Source organism: Nymphaea colorata, chromosome 12, assembly GCF_008831285.2.
Source record: "Nymphaea colorata isolate Beijing-Zhang1983 chromosome 12, ASM883128v2, whole genome shotgun sequence".
Taxonomy (NCBI): domain Eukaryota; kingdom Viridiplantae; phylum Streptophyta; class Magnoliopsida; order Nymphaeales; family Nymphaeaceae; genus Nymphaea; species Nymphaea colorata.
Genome location: NC_045149.1, coordinates 16,205,065 through 16,231,108, shown reverse-complemented (window position 1 = coordinate 16,231,108; position 26,044 = coordinate 16,205,065). Strand labels below are relative to the sequence as shown.

Below are 26,044 nucleotides of genomic sequence, written 5' to 3'. Positions count from 1 at the left end.
TGTATCTTTTGCACCTTTTTTTTTTAAAAAAAAATCTAATGATGAGTTTGATAAAGTGGAATGCAACTACTTATATATGGTCAATCGAATAACTTTTCCTTTATATGCAAAGAATTTGTGCCTCACGCAAAAAAATCGGTCGGCGATGGGGAGGGTGCGGATTGCCTTGCACCAAACAAGGGGGTGGTGTCAGGCCTGCTCCTCGCCTCCATCGGCCTTCCGCCAGCGGACTGACCGCCAGTGAGGGGAGGCCGGCAGGAGGCCGATGGCGGTGACGGGCAGGCCCAAACCGTCCCCGTTCCTCATGTGATCAAAAGAGAAAGGAGGAGGCGTCGGGCCTCCCCCTGGCTGCGGGCAGGCCGTACCCCGGCGAGGGAGGCTGCCCGAAGGCCGCCAACAATGAGGGAGTCCAACGCCTCTCCCTTCTCCTTAACACGTTAGGAGGCGTAGCCGCCGTTTTTTTTTTTTTTCCCTTCAAGCAAATGCCGCCGATAGCTATCAGCTGCTTACCGTGCATAAGGAGAAACACGCTCTAATACATATACATATGAACATTTTCCATGATCGTGACGGCCTGCTTCATAGCATTTCCGTAGTTCTCAACTGCTTTGTCAGTCTCTTGAATCCAATAGTCAGGGCTTACGATAGAACACTATGGCGAAGCATTAAATTGGAGATCACGGTTGAATCTTTGGCTAGTAGTAGGGCTTGACTTTGTAGAAGGCTAATCCACTTTAGGGAACCGTTGGTTATGGGGTTTGGATTACACTTCGAGCTTGGTTAATCTTGTTGAGCGTATTCGTGGAGATGGTGGATTGGCTAAAACTATGGGAGTGCTCTCTCCGATTTAAGAAGGTAGAATTTGGATCGCACCTCAAAAAAGGGTGTTTTGTTAAAATCAGATTTTGTGAAAAATGTTTTTTTTTAAAATAGTTTTTTAAAAACTGTGTGTTTGGGTGACAAGATAAAAGCTTTGCTGGGAGGGCAAAGTCCAATTTGATCTGAAAACCGTGGGCGGGGGCAGGTTTTATTTTCCAGGGTGAACAATGAGTTTTGTCAAACTTGAGTTTTTGACTAACTCAGTTTTGATATCACCCAAAGTGGCCTAGAACCATGGGGTTTTACCTTCAAAACCCTGTTTTAGGCTGTAACCCAACAGCTCCTAAGAGTTGTGGCAATACAAATACTTGAGGCGATGTGCAATACAAACCTAGCCCCACTTTTCTTTCATATGTTGAGAGTAACTTGACCTGTGAGGCTTGGACTTTGTTTATGGGAAATTAAATTGCCATGTTATTGGAGATTGCAATTCTCACCGCAATGATTCGTTTGTATTCCAAACTCAATATCTAGCAACGCAAACATACGGCAAGCATCATTTGCCTCTCAAGCGTCTTTCAAATTTGTTGGATGGGAGGTTCGCCGATGTATCCGCATATAAGAACCCTGGATCAAATCTTATGGAACCAAGGTTTTTGGGTCCTTGAGGATGGCTCACGCGTTTAGCTTATTAAAGTCTACGCAATCTACCTATCACTACTACTCAATCCCCTTGCCCTTCAAAGTTGCTTTGGAGATACTTTAGCAAAGAGGTGGTGCTTCACCTAACACGGTTCTCACAAGGATATGTTCATCTACAGTGTTGCTGTAGGCCAGTATGTCATAAAAGAATAACATCAAGCACTGTAAGTAGCACGAAAAACATTGTCATATGATTAAATGTGGTTTGCACATCAATCAAATCAAATGACATTGGGAGGAATTCTTAGTGTCCATCATGCGATGTCTTGAAGACTATTATTTGATGTAGACGCTCCACCCGTATAGTTTGTCAACCAACCTATCCATTATTGGCATGGGTATTTGTCCTTTACAGTGATGTCTATGAGTGCCCTATACAAAATTCCATGTGCCATAGTTCTCATGTCCTGAGGAGAAAAAAGGACTTGAGGTGAGGTTGGTGATGCCTCAATCCAATATTTTTTCCAGCAACTTCAACTCTTAAATTTCTAAATGTGGTCATATCTATAGGCCCTACAAGGGCTGGCTTTATTGTTGGTATTGGCTTTGTCATGTCGTCTTGATTTCTATTTATTGGTAACTCGTGGTTCATCAAGCATTTCAACTCTAAGGAAACTTCTACCTTCACCTATTCAGACTGACTGTGCTTAGACTTAGGTTTCCTTTCTCCTTTCTTCTCGAAATGAGAGATCCCTCTTGATCTTGAAGGTTTCTTTAGGGCACTTAACCTTCTTTTTCTTCTTCTTCATATTCTTGCTAGTTTAAAACATTCTCGCAAGAGGGGAAGGTTGTGAGGTAGAAGCTCAATGCAAATATCCTCCTCTCTTAGACCATCAGTCAAGGTGCCTATATATCACGGCCTGTGTAGGTTAATTCATTACATAGAGATCAAGTCGAACTTGCTAAAGTACCATGGGATAATAATGTTTTGGGGTAGGTTCTTCAGCACAATTAACATCACAGTAAGTAAAATTAGTATGTAAAAACTTAGTACCAAATCAGGAGATTTCTCCCCTTGCATGTCGACATGGTTCCCCTCGTGTGGTCACACCAACTCTAATCACTTCATGAGTTCTTCCTTTAAATGAAGAATAACTAAGAGTATGAACTGCTTCTCATGAATATATTGTCATTTATAAAATTGGAGTTTTTATAGTTTACATTCTTGTGCCTTAGACCCATCAAGCTTGGGAAGATCTATATTTAATCTTGGAAAAGTTAGGTGATTCTCATCCTCATCTTACATTCGCACATAGGTCATATGAGGGTCAATTTGGAAGCACCCATGATGAGAACTTGAGTCTTGTTGTCATGGGGTTGAGGATTTCATCCTGCATTGAGCATAAAGCTCTATGAATTTCACATTTTAGTTCTCAAATTGTCCTTTTGTGACACTTTCGTTCTCATACATTTGACACATGAAGGTCACCCTAGCGTCCTTCAACTCACACATCTCCATTTCAATTCATTCATGCCATTAGCTGGCGTATCCATAACACTTATTGATTTTCTTAGCACTCTGCGGCATAGTACATGATGATTAACATGAGAATGCTCGTTACCAAATTGACACACCCCCAATAGGATTATACTTGTTTTGCTAGATCACCCAAAGAAGTGAGATGAACTAATCCAATCAAATCCATCGAGACATGAATTCCTAACTCAATTAGCAAATATAAAGTACACAAACCCTTCCCACAAACCTCTTCATTTATCAAGATAATTTCCTTTTTTACAAAGCATAACGAAACATATTTTACCCATAATCAAACACTTACATGAAAACCATACACATAAAAAACATAAGATGGATGGATATATTAAATGTCTGTCGCATTCAACCTTTGAATCTTGGCCATCTGCTTAATGGTAGTGACTTAGCCCAACCACCAAGAGAAGATCAGAAGTAGGATCTGATATGCCTACCGCATGGGTCAATTTTATCCGTTACATGCAAGTTGTACCCTTAAGGAGAGGATCTCTGTCACAACCTGAGAACGAAACGTAGTAATCTTGCTCCTGATTGTTGGCCAAAACCACACTATAAACAAGAAAACCATGAAAGACTTCCAAGAATGATCTTGAGAGATGCACCCAAGACCAATCCCATAGATATCGGCCTTGGAAGGTCAGCTAAAACAAGAGAAGGCCACCCGTCCTATTGCTACATAAGACACTCAACCCTTGTTAGAAAGTGCAACAGTTTACCTAGTTAGGATGACCTAGCTATGCTGGCACAATATTCTCACTGTGAAGATCGATTTGGGCCTTTGAAGGCCTTATAGCCACTACAAGAATTATTAACCATGAGTCAAGGTCACATAAAAGCTGGCCACCGTGCGGCTAACATGTAGTTTCTAATGGTTGAAAGCACTAACCCACCGAAAGCCCTTTCACTAAATGCCACCAACGCCCCATACCCACCTAGGGAGCTCTTCCCCAAAAGAGCCGAACACCCACAGCCAAACGTTGTCTAGAGCCTACTATGAGAGGTAGGATTCAATATCAGGCTCAACTCATAATTGTCAAGGGCTCCTTGCAATAAGCCATAGTTGATTTTGTGAGACATTTAGGCCGACGGTCGTCAAACCCACAACTATTCACTTTCTTGTTCTACATGCTATGCATTACATGTGGCCATTATAATGCATTCGTAAGTGATGTCTTGCTTGAATATGTCTAGTAAGCCAATCTCAAGGATATATACATTTAGTTCTTGCATTATGTCTACAAGCTTCATCAGAACCTCTAGGGACTCTTAAAAACCAGTCCTCAACGGGCGTGATATTATCTATTTAGGTGTTTGAATTCTGAGAATTTGTTGTATCCCAATAAGTCACTAAATAATTTTACTCTTCTTATTACGGCAACTCAAGGTTCAGATTACATTTTATGCCGATAACTCTTAATGAACATATATAAGCCTTTACATTTACTTTATTATAAGTACATACGTCAACAGAAAAAACATAAAAATATAGTAAATTTATTATAAGCAATTTGATCAACTTAATCGAAGGTTTACAAAATATTATGTGTAGTAACTTCACATGTAATGCATCGTAAATTTTCATTTGAATTAATGAGAAATATGTATAGCCAATATATTTACTTAGTATATGTGTTTGATGAATTATTTATAGTGCTCATAAGATTGAATGAATATGAAAACAATGTAGAGCGATTTGACTACCCACTTAATTAACCATTATTCACACGATATTATCTATCGAAAGTTAGATTGTCATTGGTTTTCTTATGAAAAATTGAACGATTTGTAATAAGTTAAACCGTTTGTTCAAATGTTTACAAACTTTATACATAAATCAAAACGGAAGGCGAAGTTAAACGAGATATCGGACTTTGACGGGGTGATTCGAGTTTCCATGTGATACGGGCCATCCCTCGGCGTCCACGAAGAGGGCCACAGCCGGCCACGCCAGGGCGCCGAGCCGTGCGCAGCCCACAGGCGGAGCAGGCCACGCGCCAGGAGGATGAGGTAGAGACCCCGAGTCAGCTCAGAGGGAGGTTACAGTTTGTGTCGGAGAGCTTGACGTCGCTCATGAGCAGCCGCGGGAAGCTAGTCCCGCGGCCTGGCAGAGGACGCGGAAGACAGGGCAGGACGCGCCGGGAGGCTTGGCCACCATTGCCCGGGCAGGGGAGCGGACATGGGGTGCCGAGGATGGCGAGACCGCCGAGCAGTATCCGGCCGAGCAGCGGCCAGAGGCAGACGAGGCAGGCGGCAGCGGCGCTGGCTACTGCCCAGTCAACCCACAACCACCGCCGAGCGACGCCAGAGCGCCCGGCGGGCCCGTGGGCGACACACCAGGCAGCACAGCCACAGGCGGACGAGCGGGCGCAGCAGCGCCCGGCCGAGAGGGCCAGGCCGAGATAGGCAGACAGGCGGCCAGAGAGAGCTCAGTGGGACACGTGTGTCCCTTTGACGGGTCCCTTTGACGGGACACGCCCACCTTGTGACGCCTGACACCACGCTATAGGCGAGACACTGTATAGAGGGGACACGTTGGGAATAACCGGACACGGATCCGGAGTTGTGAGGCGGGTCGGCCCGTCATTTTTGTAGACCCGGATCCATGCGTAGTCTAATGGATCCGGGCACAGATTTTTTTTGGGGGATCCGGACTGGGGTCCGGACCCGCATTTCTTATCGTCTCAGTTTTGGACCCGGGTCTTTGAGGACCCGGGCGAGTCACCGCCCCCGACCCGGTTCGACAAGGATGTCGAACCGGGACGGTTTGGTCGGCCACCTCCCACCCGAGCGTGGGAGGCCATCGTCTTCCTCCTCTATACAAGGGGAGGAAGCCATTGTTGAGAGTTTGTGCAAGAAGAGGATTCCCAAGAGGGCAGATTCCTGGAAGCTTTGCCCAGAAGGTCGCCGGATGTTCTTTCCGGCGGCAGCCCCCTTGGATCTCTATCTTCTTCATCAATGAGATTGCCATTTTCATCATCTTCTTCCTCTCCCTGTTCTTCTCCATTTCCAGCAGCCATGGCCGCCGAGCTGGTGATCTCCATCGACTGACGCCCATTCCAGCGAAGGAGACTCCATCCGGAAGCCACCCACACGCATCCCGTCGATCCCTTCCATCCATCCGACGCCAAATCCATCGCTCGATCATCCGAAAGCCTCCCTGCCGGTTCCATTTCTCCCTGCGTTTCCCCTTCACCGTGGACAGGTTACTGTTACATTGGAGAACTCCTCTCCCGTGCGAGATCTTGGCGATCAGCGATCACGAACGGCTGCCTACGGCATCCCTCTCGGCTTTGGGTCGCAACAAGTTGGTATCAGAGCCGTCGCACGGATTGAGGAGTCGGATTTTTGAAGGGTTTTGTTGCTGTTCGCCTGAGAAGAGAAAACGGAGCGTAGGGGTCTGTTCAGATTGACGGCGCTAATTTCTGGGCGAGATTCCTCTGTCGAGCACTTACCCAACTTCTTCGTATATATCTTGGGAGTGTTGTGGAATTTTTGGGCGATTTTTTGAGCATTGTGGACGGAGATATCGAATTTTGAAGGCGGACTGGTTTTTCAGGCGTTTTTAGGCTCGCCGGCGAACTTCGACAGATTTCAGTCGATTGAAGGCGGATTTCTTGTTCTCCAGCGGCCGATCAACCCCGAATTGGTTGGTCTTTAAATGGTTAGTGCAATCCCCATGAATTTCTGCAGATTAACCGTAGATTTCTCCTGCATTTGAATCCGTTTTTCCTGTTTTTCCTCTTTCCGGAGACATCCTTCTGTTCCGTCCTTGATTTCGGTTGATTCGTTGTTTAATCTGTGTTGATGAGCATACACGAGCATTCTAGACTAAATTCCGAGCAGATTGGGCTTTGAATCGTCGATTTTGGTTAAGAATTGACTCTGGAATAAGCTTTTGAACATTTCCGACTGTTTTCTGCATTTTCCAGTGATCGCGATAAATTTCGGCGAAATCGACGAATCTCGGCGAAATATTCCATCGAGATTCGCCATGTTCTTCGGTCCCCGGCAGCGTGTCCGTGTGACGTGTCGGAATCAGGAGCGGATCACAGTGACACGCGAGTCCCGTCGAGTCTTCCATCACAACTCGACCGTGTCCCGCCTCGAATCCCGTACCACCTCCGACCTCGAGGACACGGTGTCTCGCATCACATGAATCCTGCCAGAAAACAAAGGGGCGCTAGCGTGTCCGACGTGTCTTCACTCTCGTCGCACGTGTCCGCCTACCAGGACACTGCTCAAGGCAGATCCAGCGTTATCAGTCTTCTGTTTTTTCAGAATGTACACCAACTTGCAGCGAACGGTGCAGCCTGCTCAGGAATCGGATTTCTGAGATCTTAGGTGCGTTGGAACCGGCTATTTGTCTACTATTTGGCAGCCAAATTTCAGCTCATTTGGATGCAAGGTTGATCCGGGGTGACTTTTCCTGACTGATACACAGCCTGAACCTGCCAGCGACCACCGTCTGAGGCGTCACTTTGATCTACTCCGAATTTTTCTGTATTGATCGGATGCCGATGCTTTTGGTGGCGTTGGAAAGCTACGGATCTTAAGAAAACTTAGGCACCATTTTCGTGATTTTTGGACTCCGGAACAATGAGATATAGATTTTTGAAGCGACGAAGGTCCCTGACGCCAGCTTTAACCTGTTTTCAGACTCACCAGATTTTCAAGGAGAATACGCGTCCGCCGGCGCTTCCGGCGACTGCCACACCCCATCTACATCTTCTCCTGGGGTTTATTCGTGCATCTGGTGACATTTCCAAGCACTTTCCTTACATGCTCGTACTCATGAACTGTCTTTGATTGTGCTTGTCTTCTTTTATTGGACTGAGCTGCGCGACCAAGGAGCTACACAACCTCGACGGCCTGATTCCGAGGACCACACACCGTAGCTGAGGAGGAGGTCCAGCTAGCACTTGACTGGGCTGGACGTGGGAGAAGGAAGGCCGTTCGCTGGCGCCATTCCAGCGATTGCTTCCCCCTACACGACTGCACTTAGGGGTTTTCTTTATTCACGGTGACGTGCATCCCCTTCTCCCATTTTCTGTTGCTGCTGTACTTTTCAGTGACTACTGTTGCTCCAATTGCTAGACAAGGAGCTACACTCGGCTGCATTGCTTGGAGGCGCCACCCATCGAAGGAGCAAGGCTGCTGAATACGGGGGTGCAGCACGGCTGCCGGTTTTAGCCCCCATGGCCAGGTTCCTTTCGCCTCACCCTATAGTTGCGAGGGTGGTTGTATTTGCTTTTACCCCTGTCACCGGCACCCCTGACTTGGGCTCCTCCTTGTGCACCTTGCACGGGACACAGCCCGGCAGTGGGAGGACTTACCCAAGGGCGCGAAGGGTGTGGTTTGTACGTTCTAGGCATGGATTGTTGAGTGAGTTGGGAGAGATTTAAATCCATGTATCGAACGCATTTGTAATATTAAAGCCACCAAACTCTTGAGAGTCCTTGTTGTGAGGTTGGGCTGGGTTTTGTACTCCTCCGGGCTAGCTAGGGCTTTGACAAGCCGGGAAACACTTGTACGAGCCATCCTTGTGAGTTAGGAGCAGCATCTCTGTATTTCCCGGCAGTGGTCAGGCAGTGAACTTCGCCAGCCAGCCGTGACAGTGAGGGGGACGACCAGCTGGGCAGTTTGGGGCAGACTGCCACCAGCGACAACCGAGCAGTGCAGCGCGGCAGGCCACGCGAGCGACGTCGGACACCAGGTCGACGCCGGCCGAGCAGTGACAGCCGTAGACGAGAGGCGACCTGGGCTTAGCCGTAGAGCCGAGGGACGAAGGCAGCTAACAGCAGCGGTCGTAGGCGATACCCGGCCTAGGCGCGGTAGACAGGCCGCGAGACGACTCCGGCCAGCGACAGCGGCGCAGGCGACGCGCGACGGTGATAGCGCGGACGGGCGGCAGGCCGACGACCTGCCGAGCAGAGAGGTGTAGTCGGCCATCCCGGCCCGGCCACACGTGATAGGCGGGAGATGCTAGCCGAGGAGGGCAGCGTAGCGCGGGCGATCGGTCGACCACAGCGGGCAGCGAGCAGCCATTTTTACGCGATGGCTAAGGGCGCTAAAGATAAAGCGCCTATGGTTGCCGAGGATACCGAGGCGCATGAGGACGTAACGACCGTGCAGGGCGCGGCCGAGCGACAGCCACGAGGAGAGACGTACTCCTCCCGAACTGCAAACACCGACTTGAATGTGTTGAGATCTGAGTTGAGCCAGCAATTTGAGACATTTGGAATGATGTTCCAAGATAACATCAACCAAATGATGAGCCGATTTGGAGCCGATATGGGAGCAGCCCTACGGCAAGTGCGAGAGAGGGTCGATCACTTGGAGGCCACCAGCCAATGGGCTAGGGACGACCCTAACCCCGACGGAAGAGGGATGAGACGAGGCCATTACGAGTTCGGGGAGCCCTCCCATAGGGACCCGAATATGGGGCAAAGAGGGCCTCACGCTCCTTCCCGAGCCCAAGACCGTCAAGGGGATTATTCTCTTGGGTGGCCAGCCGAGAGCCAGGGGAGCCATCACTTGACTCCACCCGACCCCAAAAGTTGGGCCAACACGGACACCCCCGCGGATAAAGAAGATAGGGGAAGGTCACCCAGCGCTAGGAGTAATGAGGCCTATCAAACCGGCGGTATGCCGGCAAGAGCGTTCGAACGGGGGGATTTCGGCCAGCGGGACCCCGGGCCATTCGATCAGATGCCTTCCGAGCGACAGCCGCCAAGGTTGGGACAGCATGCGGGCAGAGGGGCCTTTAGGGGACACGGCCAAACGCGGGCAGAGAGGTGGCGGCAGAATGTTAGGGCCTTCGACGAGCTTCTTCCTCGATTCGGACCGGGCGCTCCACCCGAGCCAATGCAGGATTACCCCGGTGAGTTTGCTGGACTTGATTCACCTCGGGAGGCTCCTCCTCACCACGGTCACCGACGCCAGCCACTCTACGGGCGCGTCAACTTGAATCCCTTTAGGGATGACCCGCGCGAAGAGCGGTTTCGCGCCATACCATGGATGCGTTTGGATTTTCCCAAGTTTGGTGGGCAAGACGCACAAGAGTAGACCTACAAGACCCACCAATATTTTCTATGCCAGCAAGTGCCACGAGATCTATGGGTGTCGATAGCCGTATGTCACTTCGAAGGAGAGGCCATGAGGTGGTACAATTGGAACTATAGGGGGCTACCCGAGCCTCATTGGGAAGAGTTGGTCCAAGAAGTCCTTGATCGCTTTGGAGAGTCCGCGTTTCATGACTACGAGATTGAGCTCAAGGCTTTGTATCAAACGGGTTCCGTTAAGGACTACCAAGCCCGATTTGAGGATTTGTCTAGCATGGTGCACGCTTGGCCCGAGGAAGCCCTTATTTCGAGTTTTATTGGAGGCCCTGGTGAGGACATCAAGCTAGAATTGATGACGGACCGCCCTCAACGATTGAAAGAATGTTATAAGAGGGCGAATAAGATTGAGGAGAAGATCCGCCGGCTGGCCGCGTACCATCGGCTAGCCAGCCTGGGCGCGCCTAGCCAAGGCCGGCCCTCGCTTTCACCTTCACGGCTACCCCAGCCGAGGCCTCGCACGCCCGACCGATATTCGCCGGCCAGCTCCCCGCGCAAGCCACTTCCTCCATGGGTTAAAATCATCACACCACAAGAGCGTGAGGAGAGGATCAAACAGGGTATGTGCTTCTATTGTCCTGAGAAGTACGTGAGAGGACATAAGTGTCGGGCAAACATGATGTATCACGTGCTAGAGGATGAGGAGACCGCCGATAGCCCTAGAGGGGACGCTCCACCCGAGCATGTCGACGCCGACAAGGGAGAGCCCACCGACCGACAGGCATTGGTTCCACAGGCGTATTTCTCTATCTCTCGGCCCCCTACGCCTAATTCTATGAGGATCGAAGGGACAGTTGGAGGCGTAAGGGTGCTGGTCCTTGTAGATATCGGTGCGACGCACAACTTCATTAGTCGGCCGGTAGCTATATCTTCAGGTTATAAGCTCAAGGCTTACCCTCCTTTTGAGGTCATGGTGGGGGACGGTGCCCGTATTCCTTGTCGCGAGGTGTGTGAAGACGTCAGTATCAGAATTCAGGACACGGACTTTCGGGTAGACCTTTTTGTTCTAGCTCAGTGTGGCACAGACATCATTCTTGGGGTTCAGTGGATCAAGGCGCTTGACGAGATCACATTCAACTTCAAGGAAATGACCTTGAAGTTTCCCCGTGCCGACGGGCAACATGTCACTTTGAGGGCTCTAGACGGACCGGTTCAGCCCAAGGAGGCCCTTTGAGCGCTACAGGCCCAAGAGCCGGCCTACCTCCTTTTGTCTTGCGTGGATGAGCAGCCAGCCGTCCAAGGAGAGACGCCGCAGCCCGTTTCACTTCTTTTGGGGGAGTTCACTGACGTTTTCCGAGAGCCCAAGGGGCTGCCTCCGCCACGGGCTCACGACCACCACATACAGCTTGTCCCTGGTACCACAGCAGTTTGTGTTAGGCCTTACCGGTATGCCCACGCTCAGAAGAGCGAGTTAGAGAAGCAGGTTCGAGACATGTTACGGGAGGGACTCATCCGACCCTCTTCGAGTGCCTTCTCTTCTCCGGTGCTTCTAGTGAAGAAGCACGACGGTTCGTGGTGATTTTGCGTGGATTACCGAGCCCTCAGCGAGGCCACGCTCAAGGACAAGCATCCTATACCCGTGATTGACGAGCTCTTGGACGAGCTCTCGGGTGCACGATACTTCTCGAAGATTGATCTACGGTCCGGTTACTTTCAGATTCGGATGGCGTCTGAGGATATTTTCAAGACGACCTTCCGCACCCACGACGGACACTTCGAGTTTTTGGTGATGTCATTCGGCTTGACCAATGCACCAGCCACCTTCCAGCGGTGCATGAACGACATTTTCAGAGCCCACCTTCGCAAAGGGGTCCTTGTTTTCTTTGACGATGTCCTCATCTACAGCGCCACTCTTGAGGACTACATCAGACACCTTAGGACCGTGTTGGAGTTGCTCAGGGAGCACCAGTTGTATGCGAAGCAGACCAAGTGCAGCTTTGGTCAGTCTGAGGTCGCCTATCTTGGGCATATCGTCACGACCGAGGGGGTCAAGGCCGACCCTGCGAAGATTGAGGCCATGTTGGATTGGCCTATACCTCGATCCCCTAGGGAGGTAAGGGGATTTCTTGGGCTTACAGGGTACTACCGTCGGTTCATCCGACGTTACGGGCACATAGCTTCTCCACTCACCCGTTTGCTCCAGAAGGGTGGTTGGGAGTGGACCGAGGACGCTAGAGGGGCGTTTGAGCAGCTCAAGGTGGCCATGACCACCGCTCCCGTGCTATTCCTGCCAGACTTCTCCAAGACATTTGTGGTGGAGACAGACGCCTGCGAGGCTGGGATTGGGGCAGTACTGAGTCAGGATAGGCATCCCATTGCCTACATAAGCAAGGCCCTCAACCGACGCACCAACCAGTTTTCTACTTACGAGAGGGAGATGTTGGTCATAGTCGTCGCCGTCGAGAAGTGGCGGCCCTACCTCCTTGGACAGCGCTTTGTGGTGAGGACTGACCACGTCAGCCTCAAGTACTTGTTAGCTCAGCGTATATCCACCCCCACTCAGTAGAGGTGGATAGCCCGACTCTTGTGCTATGATTTTTCGATTGAGTACAAGAGAGGAGTGGACAACTCCGCGACCGACGCACTTTCACGAGCTCCTGAGGCGTTTTTCACCATGTCAGCCCCTACTACACGCCTATGGGACCGTATTCGAGCGGCCCAGAGGGAGGACGACACCTTACGGCTCCTCCTATCCTCCGTGCAGGCGAACCCGGGCAGCATTCCGCTGTACTCAGCCCGAGAGGGCCTTCTCTACCGAGAAGGCAAGGTCGTCATTCCGAAAGGGCATTCCTTGTGCCAAGAGCTGATCCGTCACCACCATGACTTGCCTGCCATGGGCCACGAGGGGCGTGAGAAGACCCGAGCTAGGGTGGCCGCCGATTTTTGGTGGAAAGGGCTTAAAGCCGACGTTGCCCATTTTGTGAGGAGCTGCCCCATATGCCAGCGCGAAAAGTACGAGGCAGCCAAGACACCCGGGCACCTTTGCCCCTTGCCTATACCAGACCGGCCATGGGAGGACGTCTCCATGGATTTTATAGACACCCTCCCTCGTTCAGATGGGAAGGAGGCTATACTTGTGGTGGTGGACCGGCTCACCAAGCACGGGCACTTTGCAGCATTACCTCGTCTTTACTCGGCCCGTCTTGTCGCTGAGACCTACCAGGAGTGGATTGGGAGGCATCACGGCATGCCCCGCACGATGGTGTGCGACAGGGACAGTGTGTTCATCAGCGATTTTTGGAGAGAGTACACGCGGTTGGCTGGCACCAAGGTGCTCTTTAGTTCGGCCCACCACCCCCAGACCGACGGACAGACTAAGGTGGTGAACCGCACCATAGAGACCTATCTGCGGAGCTTTTCAGGGCACAGGCCGTCGACTTGGGCCAAGTACCTTTCGTGGTGCGAGTGGGCGTATAACACCAGCCCACACTCTTCGATAGGGATGACTCCCTTCCAGGCTGTCTATGGGCGACCCCTGCCCACGTTGAGGAGCTACGAGCCAGGTCTAGCAGGCGAGGACGACCTTGAGCGCAGCTTGTGTGATCGTGATGAGATACTGAGGGTGCTATGCACCAATCTGGAGAGGGCACGCAGCCGCATGCAGCAGCAACACGATAAAGGCCGAGCAGAGCGCCAGTTTAGTGTTGGGGATTGGGCGTGGCTCAAACGCCTGCCCAGGGGGCAGAAGACCCTGTTCGGCTGACCGTACTCGAAGCTACTACCGAGGTACTTCGGGCCTTACCGGGTAGAGGCGCGCCACGGCAAGGCCGCCTACCGCCTAGCACTACCAGCAGACGCCCGAGTGCACCCTGTTTTTTCACGTGGAGAGGCTCAAGCCGCACCACGGAGCCCCGCCCACGGACACTACTCAGACCCCGGATGAGCCCGCCCTGCCGTGGAGGCTGCTACGTAGCCGCAGGGTACGACGAGACGGCGAGCTTCGCCGGGAGTATTTGGTGGAGTGGGACGGTCGCGAGGGAGGTCCCACTTGGGAGGACGCCAACGGTCTGGCCGAGACATATCCTGCTGTAGGAGCATGGGGACATGCTCCATCTAAGGGGGATGGATCTGATACGGGCCATCCCTCGGCGTCCACGAAGAGGGCCACAGCCGGCCACGCCAGGGCGCCGGGCCGTGCGCAGCCCACAGGCGGAGCAGGCCACGCGCCAGGAGGACGAGGTAGAGACCCCGAGTCAGCTCAGAGGGAGGTTACAGTTTGTGGCGGAGAGCTTGACGTCGCTCAGGAGCAGCCGCGGGAAGCTAGTCTCGCGGCCCAACAAAGGACGCGGAAGACAGGGCAGGACGCGCCGAGAGGCTTGGCCTCCATCGCCCGGGCAGGGGCGCAGACAGGGGGTGCCGAGGATGGCGAGACCGCCGAGCAGTATCCGGCCGAGCTGCGGCCAGAGGCAGACGAGACAGGTGGCAGCGGCGCTGGCTACTGCCCAGTCGACCCACAGCCACCGCCGAGCGACGCCAGAGCGCCCGGCGGGCTGGCCGACGGGCCCGCGGGCGACGCATCAGGCAGCACGGCCACAGGCGGACGAGCGGGCGCAGCAGCGCCCGGCCGAGGGCGCTCGGCAGCGGCAGCGCCCGGCCGAGAGGGCCGGGCCGAGATAGGCAAACAGGCGGCCAGAGAGAGCTCAGCGGGACACGCGTGTCCCTTTGACGGGACACGCCCACCTTGTGACGCCTGACACCACGCTATAGGCGAGACACTGTATAGAGGGGACACGTTGGGAATAACCGGACACAGATCCGGAGTTGTGAGGCAGGTCGGCCCGTCATTTTTGTAGACCCGGATCCATGCGTAGTCTAATGGATCCTGGCGCGGATTTTTTTTGGGGGATCCGGACTGGGGTCCGGACCCGCATTTCTTATCGTCTCAGTTTTGGACCCGGGTCTTTGAGGACTCGGGCGAGTCACCGCCCCCGACTGTCGAACCGGGACGGTTTGGTCGGCCACCTCTCACCCGAGCATGGGAGGCCATCGTCTTCCTCCTCTATACAAGGGGAGGAAGCCATTGTTGAGAGTTTATGCAAGAAGAGGATTCCCAAGAGGGCAGATTCCTGAAAGCTTTGCCAGAAGGTCGCCAGATGTTCTTTCCGACGGCAGCCACCTTGGATCTCTATCTTCTTCATCAATGAGATTGCCATTTTCATTATCTTCCTCCTCTCCCTGTTCTTCTCCATTTCCAGCAGCCATGGCCGCCGAGCTGGTGATCTCCATCGACTGACGCCCATTCCAGCGAAGGAGACTCCATCCGGAAGCCACCCACACGCATCCCGTCGATCCCTTCCATCCATCCGACGCCAAATCCATTGCTCGATCATCCGAAAGCCTCCCTGCCGGTTCCATTTCTCCCTGCGTTTCCCCTTCACCGTGGACAGGTTACTGTTACATTGGAGAACTCCTCCCCCGTGCGAGATCTTGGCGATCAGCGATCACGAACGACTGCCTACGGCATCCCTCTCGGCTTTGGGTCGCAACACCATGCGAGAGGTTGCAGTGCGTCCGTCCTCGACGGTGACGTCGCCTAAGATGATCTTGCCGCGAAGGTGTGGGGGGTGGACGATCAGGTCGACTTTGATGGACCCTTCCCGCTGTGGTTAATGTTAAACGCGTGGTCACGGAGGAGGGCTTGGTTTCGAAAACAAACGTTTACAGTTGAAGCCCGTAAGTTTTCCATTTAAAAAGCCTAAATTTGTCGGCGGACTATCACCGAGAATCCAATTCCGTCTTGGTTTATCGAAGATCATGGTGAGAGAGAGAGAGAGACCCAAAAAACAGAAGGGAACAAACCCGAAAAGGTAAAGCAGAGGCCACTTTCCTTTTCCCAACATTCTCGATCCTCTGGCCTTGCTTTCGCCCTTCTCTTTCTCCTTTGGTTTCCAAAACAAATTGGCTCTCTCTCTCTCTCTCTCTCGCGGCGGCTGTGTCGACGGAAACACTAAAACAGAGAAAGGCGTGTTGTTGGCGAAGTTTTTGAGCCGATCGTCATGGGTAATGTAAGCAGCAGTGGAGGCGGTAACAGACGGAGAAGCGGCGCGCGTTACGAGCAGCAACAACACCCTCCTTCTCCCTCAAATTCTCTCCAACCTCCTGCTCACCGTCCTCAGCATCCTGAAATTCAGGGAAACCGATATGTTTTTGCCGCATCAACTCCTTTTCCTAGCTCGTACCCTCATCCCCAACCCCAAAACCTGAATCCGAATTCTCAACCTCAGTACTTCCATTACCAGGGTTACCGCCCTCCCTCCGTGCCCTCTCCTTTATCCTCTACCTACGACCACCGACACCACCACCACCATTCCCAGTATCCTCAGGACAACGCGATGGCTAATTGGGCATATTCCGAGGTGCAGCAACGGACCAATACTAGCCATGTCCCAAATGTTTCTATGCCCTATGTGGAGCACCAGAAGGCCGTTACCATTCGCAACGACGTCAATTTGAAGAAGGAGACGCTTCATATGGAGCCCGATGACCAGAACCCGGGGCACTTTCTTGTGGCTTTCACTTTTGATGCCACGATTGCCGGGAGGTGATCTTTTTGCACATCCTATTAACATGCATGCAGATCTTCTCGCGTTTATTTTCGTCCCGCTTTCTCTTGCTAGTCTGTTATTTTAGGTTTCTTCCTTTTACGTTTGCATAACTATCATGATATGTGAGAGCCAAGGGTGATCAGCTATTTGGCTTCTGGTGCTTCTTATTTGTTGACACGTTAATAACCTTTTCTCTTTTCTTTTCTTTTCTTTTTTCTCTCTCTACCCGTGCGTCTTATGGGTGTTTTAGATTGATATGCATTAGTAGGAGATCACTCATAGAAGACTGTGAATACGATTGACCTGTATTCTTTAGTTTGTGATTTTGCATATTCCACTCTGTCTGTTTTGTTATAAAATTATTCTGAGTTTGTATATGGTTGATTTATAACTTCATATTCCTTTGGGACCTCTTGTTTTAGTTTATATAAGTCTTCAATTGGCTGTAATAGTGCTTAGAAATCCTACAATATTGTAGCACGCCATGCGATGTTCAAAACCTTTTTTATCACAAGTCGTGCAATGAATGTGTTGTCTAATTTGAAACTAGAGGTGACAAAGTTCAAGTTCTTCCTCCTGAACATGGAAGTTGAAGCTGAAGGCGACACAGTTTGTTATATGTGATGAGTCAGTCTTTTGCCGATTATGAATGTGTGTTAATGGCGCTTTCCCAATTTAGGAATGGGGTTGGCTGTAATCGATCCTGTATTATTGGAACTAAGACCCGCTATCTTTTGTTAAAATGGAGACAATATTCCTGAAGGTCGTCTGACTTAGAGTATCCTGTTCTAGTTCTATTGAAGTGGTTCTTAGTTCTTACTATGGACTTGATGTGTAACAATGTGGCAGCAGTATCTGGATGGTAGCTGTAATCAATGATTGGCTTTTGTACTTAGAGAATGATAAAAATAGAATCTGTTTGATATGCTCTGGGCATTGATTAAGAGGCATTTTCTAGGAGCTGTGTAGTGCCACATCCAGTTTGTATAAGTTCCGGCACGTTGATATCCATCTTTAAAGGAGATCCAGTTCTGTGAAGCAGAGTGGGACCTTTATATACTTGTTGCATGGTGTTTTCTTTCTAATGGAGAGTGCTGGACTGGTCCCCCCAACCCTTATAAAAGAATGTTGTATGCAGAATGTACAAAAGAACCACCATGTCCAGTGAATTAGAGGAGAACTGAAAACAGTTAAAGGGGCATTATACAGGAATATTGCCATCAATGTGAAGATGAGAGACAGCCTGAGCAATCATGACAAACCTGGGTAAAAGGAACCAGCAAAAGATCCAGCAGGGTGTTTCAGGTAGTAATAAGCTGATAGACACAACCTCAACATTCATTGGTGATGGATCTCATGCTCTCAGTAAGAACATGTGCAACATTTGATCTATCTCCCCTGTACATTGATGGGAGTTTGCCTATTGATTCTCCTGGAATAGCTTTGTCTAGACAGATGAACTCTTATGCAGCCAAATGCAAGCTGGTTCTTTATCCTTGCAAGCTCATTATCTAAACAAGTATAGCTCTTGAAGCACCATACTGTCCTATGTGCCTGTTTATGGATTAAGGAATTTGCTCTTTGTGGGGTTTGTTTTAAAGTAACTAGAGATGTCAGATCGCTCTGTTTCAAAAAAAATCTTGAAAGTAAAATGTGGTAGTAAAAAATGTAAAAAAACGTGAAAAAGGAAAAAATATAAAAATATGTGAAAAAACGAAAAAAAAGAAAGAAAAAGTGTACAAAATGAAAAAAGGGTAAAAATCCCTTTTTTTGCTTTGGCTTTTTTTAGAACACATTTTTTGCCTTTGTTTTTTGCATTTTTAATTTTTTTTTCTAAAACACATTTTTCCTGACTCAAACTTCGTGTGATTACCCTTAATCCCAATTATTTGTGTCTTCATCATTGACAGACCTCCTATCCTGATGATGTTCATACGTTATCCTGAATCGCTTGTGTTTTGGCAATATTTCTCTTTTTTGGATATGCACACAAAGTGAAGGCTTAGTGACTACGACTAGGACTCTGTAGTGACTAGCTCAAATGCTTCTTTAACTGTTGTGTCCTGAACTTGTCGGCGGTTTGCACATCATAAAGGTTTTGAATATCTTGGAATGAACTGGTTGAAGTAACAAAGATATTATTGATAGAATTCTCCTTTCTCTAGTTTGCATATTTGGGATCTTTTTGTGTGATCTCTTGATTTTCCAACTAAGGAACAAAGGATTGTCTGGTTATGCTCTACTTTCTCTCAGGCTAACAGAGCTAAGTCCATTGATCTTGAAAGTTGAAACTATGATTTGTTCCATTGAATTAATACTTGAAATCTGAAAATGCTCTCTGTGGAGCTTCTCATGTATGGATTTTGGCTTCAGTTCAGCATGTTATTGTCTACCCTAGTCCTTGATGACTTCAATACTGTCAACAACTGGTATAGCCTTAGAAGCCCACTTAACTTTTTTTGAAAAAATCGTTTACCAAAAGGAGCTTCTTATCCGACAGCATCCACAGTACTGTGTGTCATGAAGGAGAAAAAAGGTGTTAGCATATCCGACGTGGTTGACAGTCTTACTTTACAGCTCTTCTACACTCTCCTGGATGACTGAACAGCACTTATGATCGCAGCTTTTTTTAGTACAGCAGTACAAGTAAGCATCGATTGGTACACTTAAAAGTTAAAAGTTAAAACCGGCATCTGACAGAATCCAAAAGGACAGAAGAGGTAACTCATGCTGTATTACTAGTCCTATATGAGCCTTCACCCTCAATTCACCAAGAAGAAACAGTCCTGCATGCTGTGCAGCTGTGCTCCATGTTTGTTCCATGGTATTCGACATGTACTTGAGATGTTAATTTACAGGAAAAAGGCTGAAGTTAATGTCTGGATGGGACCTAAGCCTCGATGTCTTCACTATTGGATGTTACTGTTAGAGACCGACCTTGGAGCTAAGAAAAGTCAGTGTTCAACTGAAAACAAATGCTGTTGGATACGGTTAGAAGAGCTAAGCGAAAGAGGAGTGCTCTCTATCATTTATATGGTTGACAAATTTGCCCTTACCCATCCAATTACTTTTTTTTTTTTTGGTCTTTTACATTAATCATCAACCTAAACTTCCTATTGAAGTCACTAGCAATTTGCAGACAAAAGGAAACAGCAATTTCTGTGATAAAACAAACAGAGTAAAGCAAAGTCTGCCCTCTTCGGTGGTAATTAGTTTGAACTTTGAAGCTTTAGAAAAACAGTGGAAAAGAAAAATAAGTTCTAAGACAAATAAATGAACCAGGTATTTCCAAAAGCCAATGAATTAGACATTTGAGGACATATTTGAGATCTATGCAGCTGCCTTACCATGTTCCCAAGAGTACCTATCACCGTTGCATATGATTATCTGATTATTTTGCTTCTCCGTTGCCCTTTTGTAGATAATCTAGGAATTTTCTTTTGCAAAATTTTGTTGTTGAGAAATATTGAACTTTTTCATTCTATTTGGTGGCAGAATAAGCATTCTTTTCTTTGCAAAAGAAGGGAGTGATTGTAGCTTGACATCAGTGAAACAGAATCTATGTGAACCTGTAACTGTTTCTTTCAAGGAAGGTCTTGGTCAGAAATTTAGGCAGCCTTCAGGAACTGGAATTGATTTTTCCCTATTTCAAGATGATGAGTTATGTAAAGGTGATGGAGACGTATTTCCACTTGCAGTGAAGGCAGACGCATCTCCAACCGATGATGACAATGGGGTGGCTGGAAAGCATATCCCAGCTATAATAAATTCACAAATTACTCAGGCCGTCTTTGAGAAGCAAGAAAAGGATAAGTATCAAGTTAGGGTGGTCAAGCAAATACTTTGGGTGAACTCCACAAGGTATGAATTGCAGGAGATATATGGTATTGGAAACTCAGTTGATAACGATTTTGATGGAAGCGACCAAGGGAAAGAATGTGTAATTTGCCTATCAGAGCCTCGGGATACGACTGTTCTTCCCTGCCGGCACATGGTAAGTCCATTAGTTCAATTGTTTCTTTTGAATTGCGCCAGCAGCATTGGCAACAGGCCTGCCTTAGTAGTAGCAGTAGTAATAATAATAATAATATAAAGGCAAGGACAAAAATAATACTAGTGACAATTACTTCCAGCTGGTGTAAAGCCATCGATCTTTTGGTTTTTCTTTTTCAATGCGTCTGTAGGTGTTGCGATAAAATCTAATGGTTTCATGCTCTTAATTTTTGGAGAGAAACGAATTTCTGGATTTCTATGAAATGATACTGCATTAATTGCTTTGTTGTTTTTTTTCAGTGCATGTGCAGCGAATGCGCCAAGGTTCTTCGGTTTCAGACAAACCGATGTCCGATATGCCGTCAGCCGATTGAATGGCTTCTGGAAATCAATGTCAATAACAACATGGCAGATGGTTGAAAGAGACGCAGCGACGGCATCCATTGGAAGTAGATGTCCACTGATCTTATGCATGGCTTGTCAAAGCAATTGGTTCACTATTTCTCAGCAATTGGTTTTGTCTAAGCTGGAAAATGTTTTAGCAAAACCTTGTTCTACTGCTTAGTTGGCTTTGGTGTATAACAATGCACGTATGAACCGTTCTGCCAGGATGGTTCTGGGTTTCTCAATGCGCAGGGAGCATCTGGGAAGCAGGGGGAAAAAGCATTCAACGAGAGAGAGAGGTAAAAAAGTGTGGAAGATAAAGCATTCGGGGAGAGAGAGAGAGAGAGTGTATCAGCTGTGCGCGTGAATTCTCGTGTCCAAGTTGAGTGGGGCTCACAAGAAGTTTCACACTATATCATGTTACGTTATCCTGAAATTTCAATTGCCAAAAGTTAAATTTATCAAATTGTGCTAGGAAGTAAATTTTCGTGTCAAAAGCCTGCCGCTGCCATACACCTTTTACCCTGTGTGGGAAAGACAACAAATTACCCGTTTGTAAGGCAGCAAATGACGCTGCCATGTCATTCAAGCAATTTGGTGCAAAGCGTTTAAGTGGATTGCTCAGGCACGAAAATGATGTTCCTCTCATATCTTGTTTGTTCCTTGCAGTAACAGGGACAATCTTTACGACAAACTCAAGGATCATTAACACAATATTCATGTTATCGAACGTTTCCTGAAAGATAGTTATCTGCACAGTCGAGCATTCTTGAGAGTATATTTGTTTTGCCGTGAAAATGGATATTGTATTCGTTATTCCCTTGGGACTGTCATCAAATGGAACAATGAGACTAGGTCTTGTTGCTGGCATATGAGATCGAAATACCAAATGTTCTCTCATAGGGTGTTCGATAGGCAGGAGCAGGACCTGTCATAACATGAATGTCATTCTGCCAGAATTTTATTGAACAACAGATTATAAAACACATGAATTGGACTCTCCATGCATTCCCAATAATGTATTTTTTGTGTTCCATGGCTGCTCATGGAACTCAATGGGTGCAAACTGCAAACATAAAGGGTGTAAGACCGACGGCGGCTTGACAAAATCGCAATATCAACACCATGGACTATTAGCAGGAATATCTGAAACTAAGATTGCGGACCTAATTAGCACAACGACTGCCTTGATTTCCGCCAGGAATCGATGGCTGCAGTGAATAAAAAACTAACAGAAATTAATAAAGTTGAACTCCAATTGGTCGATGGAAGAACAGTTCAAAACGGCGGTTCAATCCCAGAAGTCAATCCCTAACTGATTAGAACATGTATACAAACATGAATCGAACAAAAAAGGTGAAGAAAAAAGTCTTAAAATGATCGACAGTTAGGACGGGGTTGGCCGACCATAGAATTGGAAACAACACAAAACTATTGGGGTTTTCTTTTAATTTGAAGAGAAAAAAGAGAAAAATGGAGATGGTGGAGAAAAAGAAAGAGAGCGGTTGCCTTCATGTAATGGTCTACCGTCATGAAATGCTGGATAGAATGGAGACCTTGTTTGTTCTTAATTTCATTTAGTGATGGACAGACTCACTGTTCTGTCACTAAAACAGGAGCGTCACTTGTTTGATAGACTGCTACTGGCCTCGCGCTTTTTTCTTCACCTCGTGGGTGTGTGGTGAACTAGATTTCCCAGTTTCTCCTGTTCTAGGAGCGCCTATGAAACATCCACTCAGGGTATTTATCCTTGTTTCGGGAATAGTCAGAGCAGATGTGTCCTATTTTTGTTGTTCTTGAAACAAAGTGAATTTGTCATTTCGGGACAGATAAACAGCAAAGCTCTTGCTAGATTGAATAAGTAAACGAGTGCTTGATTATAGAAAGACTGACGGCCGTTGTCAGGAGCACCAAGTTTCGAACTACATAGAAGAAGAGGCCTTCGTATTTTAAGGGGGATGAGGTCAAGAGCGATGGTCTACGGTTTTCCTCTACTGTAAAAGGCAACTGTTCAGTTGCCATATTCGTTTTTTGCTTTACAGGTTTTGATGCTTGCATTCCTGTTTGATGCTCTTCTGTAGATGTTTGTTGTTCTTTCTGTACATATGAGTCTGTTTGGGATAAAAGAAGGGAGCTAACTCGCTGCAACTTTTCACAGGCAAATTCGTCGGTATCCAATGGCAGAATAATTAGACTGAGGAGCCAAAATGACCGACTGTAACTGTTGCCAAAAGCCTGACCGAGAGAACCCTACACGGTCGACTGCCAAGAGAGGAGATTATGCAGAGCAGAGCAGAGCAACTCCGGTACTCCAAATGTCCTTAAACCTTGAGATGTGAGCAGGGCTGCCAGGGCATTTAGCACTACATGTTGCGGAGGGAGTCGGCCGGATTTGACCCGCAAGTAACAACCATTTTACATCGTCCCGTCACGTATTGGATCGACGCTTGTGAGGAAGGCATCGGCCTTTTGGAGCAGTGAAGAGGGTCTTCGCTCATGCCCCATTGTTTATGAAAGAAACTGTCCTGCTGCTGTCCAGCATGTTCCAATGTTGGATGTAAGGGCTTCTTTACTGTGTTAGTTCCGAACCGTGAATCAAGCGCCCACCGAATCCCGTTTATAGACGTGCGTCCCTTCCTCGTCCACTCCCCTCTTGTACAGAAGCACATGCAACAACCAATTCTGGCATCTCCTATTTATTTTCGATTCTTCTCATGTTCCTGCCTTCCTCTTTCCTCCCCAACCCACCCATTGTTTTTGAAGCATTGTTTCTGACTTGCAAAAGTCTGTTTTAATGGGCGTAAGGGGTGCCTGTTACGTGTTTCAAAAACGGCCTTTTGCCTTGCAATGGAGCTGGACTGTTTGGAAGAGAAAGGTGGCTATGTATATATATATATATATATATATATGAGTTATCCATAACTTTAGTTACCTAAAGTCACTCCTTTCTAAAACAAATGTTGTCCATCTAAAGCAGATGGATGGTTAAAATAAAAAAAAAAATATAAACTAATAATTAAACAATGATCCTCGTCTCTTTTTCCTTATTTTTCTCTTAAATCTCCTTTTTCTTATTTTTCTCTTAAGTCCATCATGTTGGATCGCAGGATAACTCTAAAATGCTGTCACCATTCAATTTTCTTTTATATATATATACACACACACAGAAGAACTTGAGTCTGACTGGATATTCACTGATGGAGCGTTGAATAAGAATGTTGACATAATTAAACTCAAACTCAAATGTCAAAATTATTTGAAGTTGAGAATTCGAGGGGGGTATAAGTCTGCTTCGAGGCAATCCACCTGCACACGCGCACGTATATATGTCTGTGTGCGGGAGATTGTGCGGCTATTCAGTGAACGAGACAGAATGAGAAGGAATACACAAAATGTGTTGTAGAGGAACTTCGTGTATAACATGTATGACAGCGTTGTGTGTCAATGATTGATCTACTTGTAAGAGCAGTGTTTTCCCATCAATGCGTTTGCAATCAAACCCTCTAAGCTTTCAGATGGTATTACTTGGGTTTAATCAAAAGAAATAAGATGTCAAGTTATGAAAAATATTTCTTTTCATTGAAAAAAGGGATAATGGAGGAACAAAATGTTCTGAATTTGCGATATAAGTAGCATTTTTATTGATTCATTAACTAAGGGCGGCCGTACCTCTTTCGGAAGAGACGCATGCTGCTTGTTGGGCCTTGTCATGACAACTTGGCCTGTAGCTTGACTCGTATAACATATGCTTGAGCTCGACCTGTTAATTAAGCACGACAAGTTTCAGATATTCATTTAAATCTGATTAGTACCAAAGATTTGGGTTCGAATTGGATCACATTTAGTTTTAGTGTCAACAACTTGAATGTATTATCAAAAGATCGGATTTGAATCGATTGTACTTTTTACCATATTTGCTTTCTTCAAATGTTGAGATATTCGGATTCAAAAACGAATGAAGGAAATCTTACTAGATCCAAATCTGGATCTGAATCCGCAGTCTGAATGTCATGTTGAGAGGTTCACATCTGAATTCAAATCCATTTTTTCAACCAAATTCAAAATGTGTTTATATAAAATTTTTGAAATGTATGAATATTGGATATAGGATATTTATTTAAAATCAATCAAATCCGATTCCGAATCTAACCTGATATTTACTTAAAGTTGAATTCAAATATGATCAGTTACCATTTCTTAGACCCATATCCAATCTAATATCTTAATTGGATATCATGTTTCTTAGTCGAAAATCTTACCTCTATCGGATTTATCAACATCCCTAGTTAAAAGCTCACATGTATAGCTTGTCTTACCTTTTCAACACAAAAAAAAAAAAAAAGAAGAAAAAAACATCTACTGTGGGAAGCATCATTATAAGTGATAAGGTGTGTTTTATTTTCTAAACCTTTTGTGTCCTCTTCGAAGGAATTTTTTTTCTTCGAAATAAAGCCTTCGCTGAACTCTGTTTGCACAGATTCAGCTTTATTGAGCTCGGGCGAGCTTGGCTTTTAAATGTCAAGTTGAGATCAAGCAGGTCTTCTTGCTTGACTCTAATTTGTTTCATTATCAATCCTTGAGGATGATACTGCTTGTTCCACAAGGAAACAACATTGAGGATATATTTGCTTTTTTAATGTTTACTTAGGAGAGACTACTTTGGACGTAAAACTCCTTGACCCTCACGGCCATATTCGTATATCTCCAGGGTTCTACCTTACTTTGAGTCTAAACAAGCCTATAACAGTATATCCTTTTAACTCAATATCACGGTTACCACCATTTACAAGAAATAACATACTCCAAAGGATATACTGAATTGACCTCCCGTCTCTTTTAACCTTATCAGTTTTAAAGTACATTGAAACGTCTTAAATTGATTTAAAAGTAAAAATAAAACAAAAGTAAAAGCAGGTATTGGAGTTATAGTGCAGTTTTCTGTGTCAAGAATGAGCAGGAACAACCTTAGGAAAAAAATTTCGTAGCTA

The 26,044-nt window shown here is 47.2% G+C and overlaps 2 protein-coding genes across 2 annotated transcripts; both read left to right on the top strand.

Annotated features, from left to right (window-relative positions):
* The first annotated feature begins 14,013 nt into the window (after positions 1-14,013).
* On the top strand, positions 14,014-14,828 carry LOC116265279 (uncharacterized). Its single transcript, XM_031645833.1, has 2 exons — positions 14,014-14,139; positions 14,193-14,828. The coding sequence occupies exons 1-2, from the start codon at positions 14,014-14,016 to the stop codon at positions 14,826-14,828; spliced, it is 762 nt and encodes a 253-aa protein (XP_031501693.1).
* Positions 14,829-15,179: 351 nt separating this feature from the next.
* On the top strand, positions 15,180-21,301 carry LOC116265958 (probable E3 ubiquitin-protein ligase LOG2). The gene is made up of 3 exons (XM_031646977.2): positions 15,180-16,675; positions 20,175-20,673; positions 20,973-21,301. Exons 1-3 carry the CDS (start codon positions 16,131-16,133, stop codon positions 21,090-21,092), a joined length of 1,164 nt encoding a protein of 387 aa, XP_031502837.1. The 5' UTR covers positions 15,180-16,130; the 3' UTR covers positions 21,093-21,301.
* Positions 21,302-26,044: the final 4,743 nt, after the last annotated feature.

Bases quoted from the DNA above. Each gene is read 5' to 3' on its own strand.
- LOC116265958 (XM_031646977.2), top strand. From the start codon at position 16,131: ATGGGTAATGTAAGCAGCAGTGGAGGCGGTAACAGACGGAGAAGCGGC. The intron at 16,676-20,174 runs GTGATCTTTTTG...ATTTGGTGGCAG, and splicing joins GATGCCACGATTGCCGGGAG to AATAAGCATTCTTTTCTTTG. The intron at 20,674-20,972 runs GTAAGTCCATTA...GTTTTTTTTCAG, and splicing joins TTCTTCCCTGCCGGCACATG to TGCATGTGCAGCGAATGCGC.
- LOC116265279 (XM_031645833.1), top strand. From the start codon at position 14,014: ATGAGCCCGCCCTGCCGTGGAGGCTGCTACGTAGCCGCAGGGTACGAC. The intron at 14,140-14,192 runs GTCTGGCCGAGA...GCTCCATCTAAG, and splicing joins CACTTGGGAGGACGCCAACG to GGGGATGGATCTGATACGGG.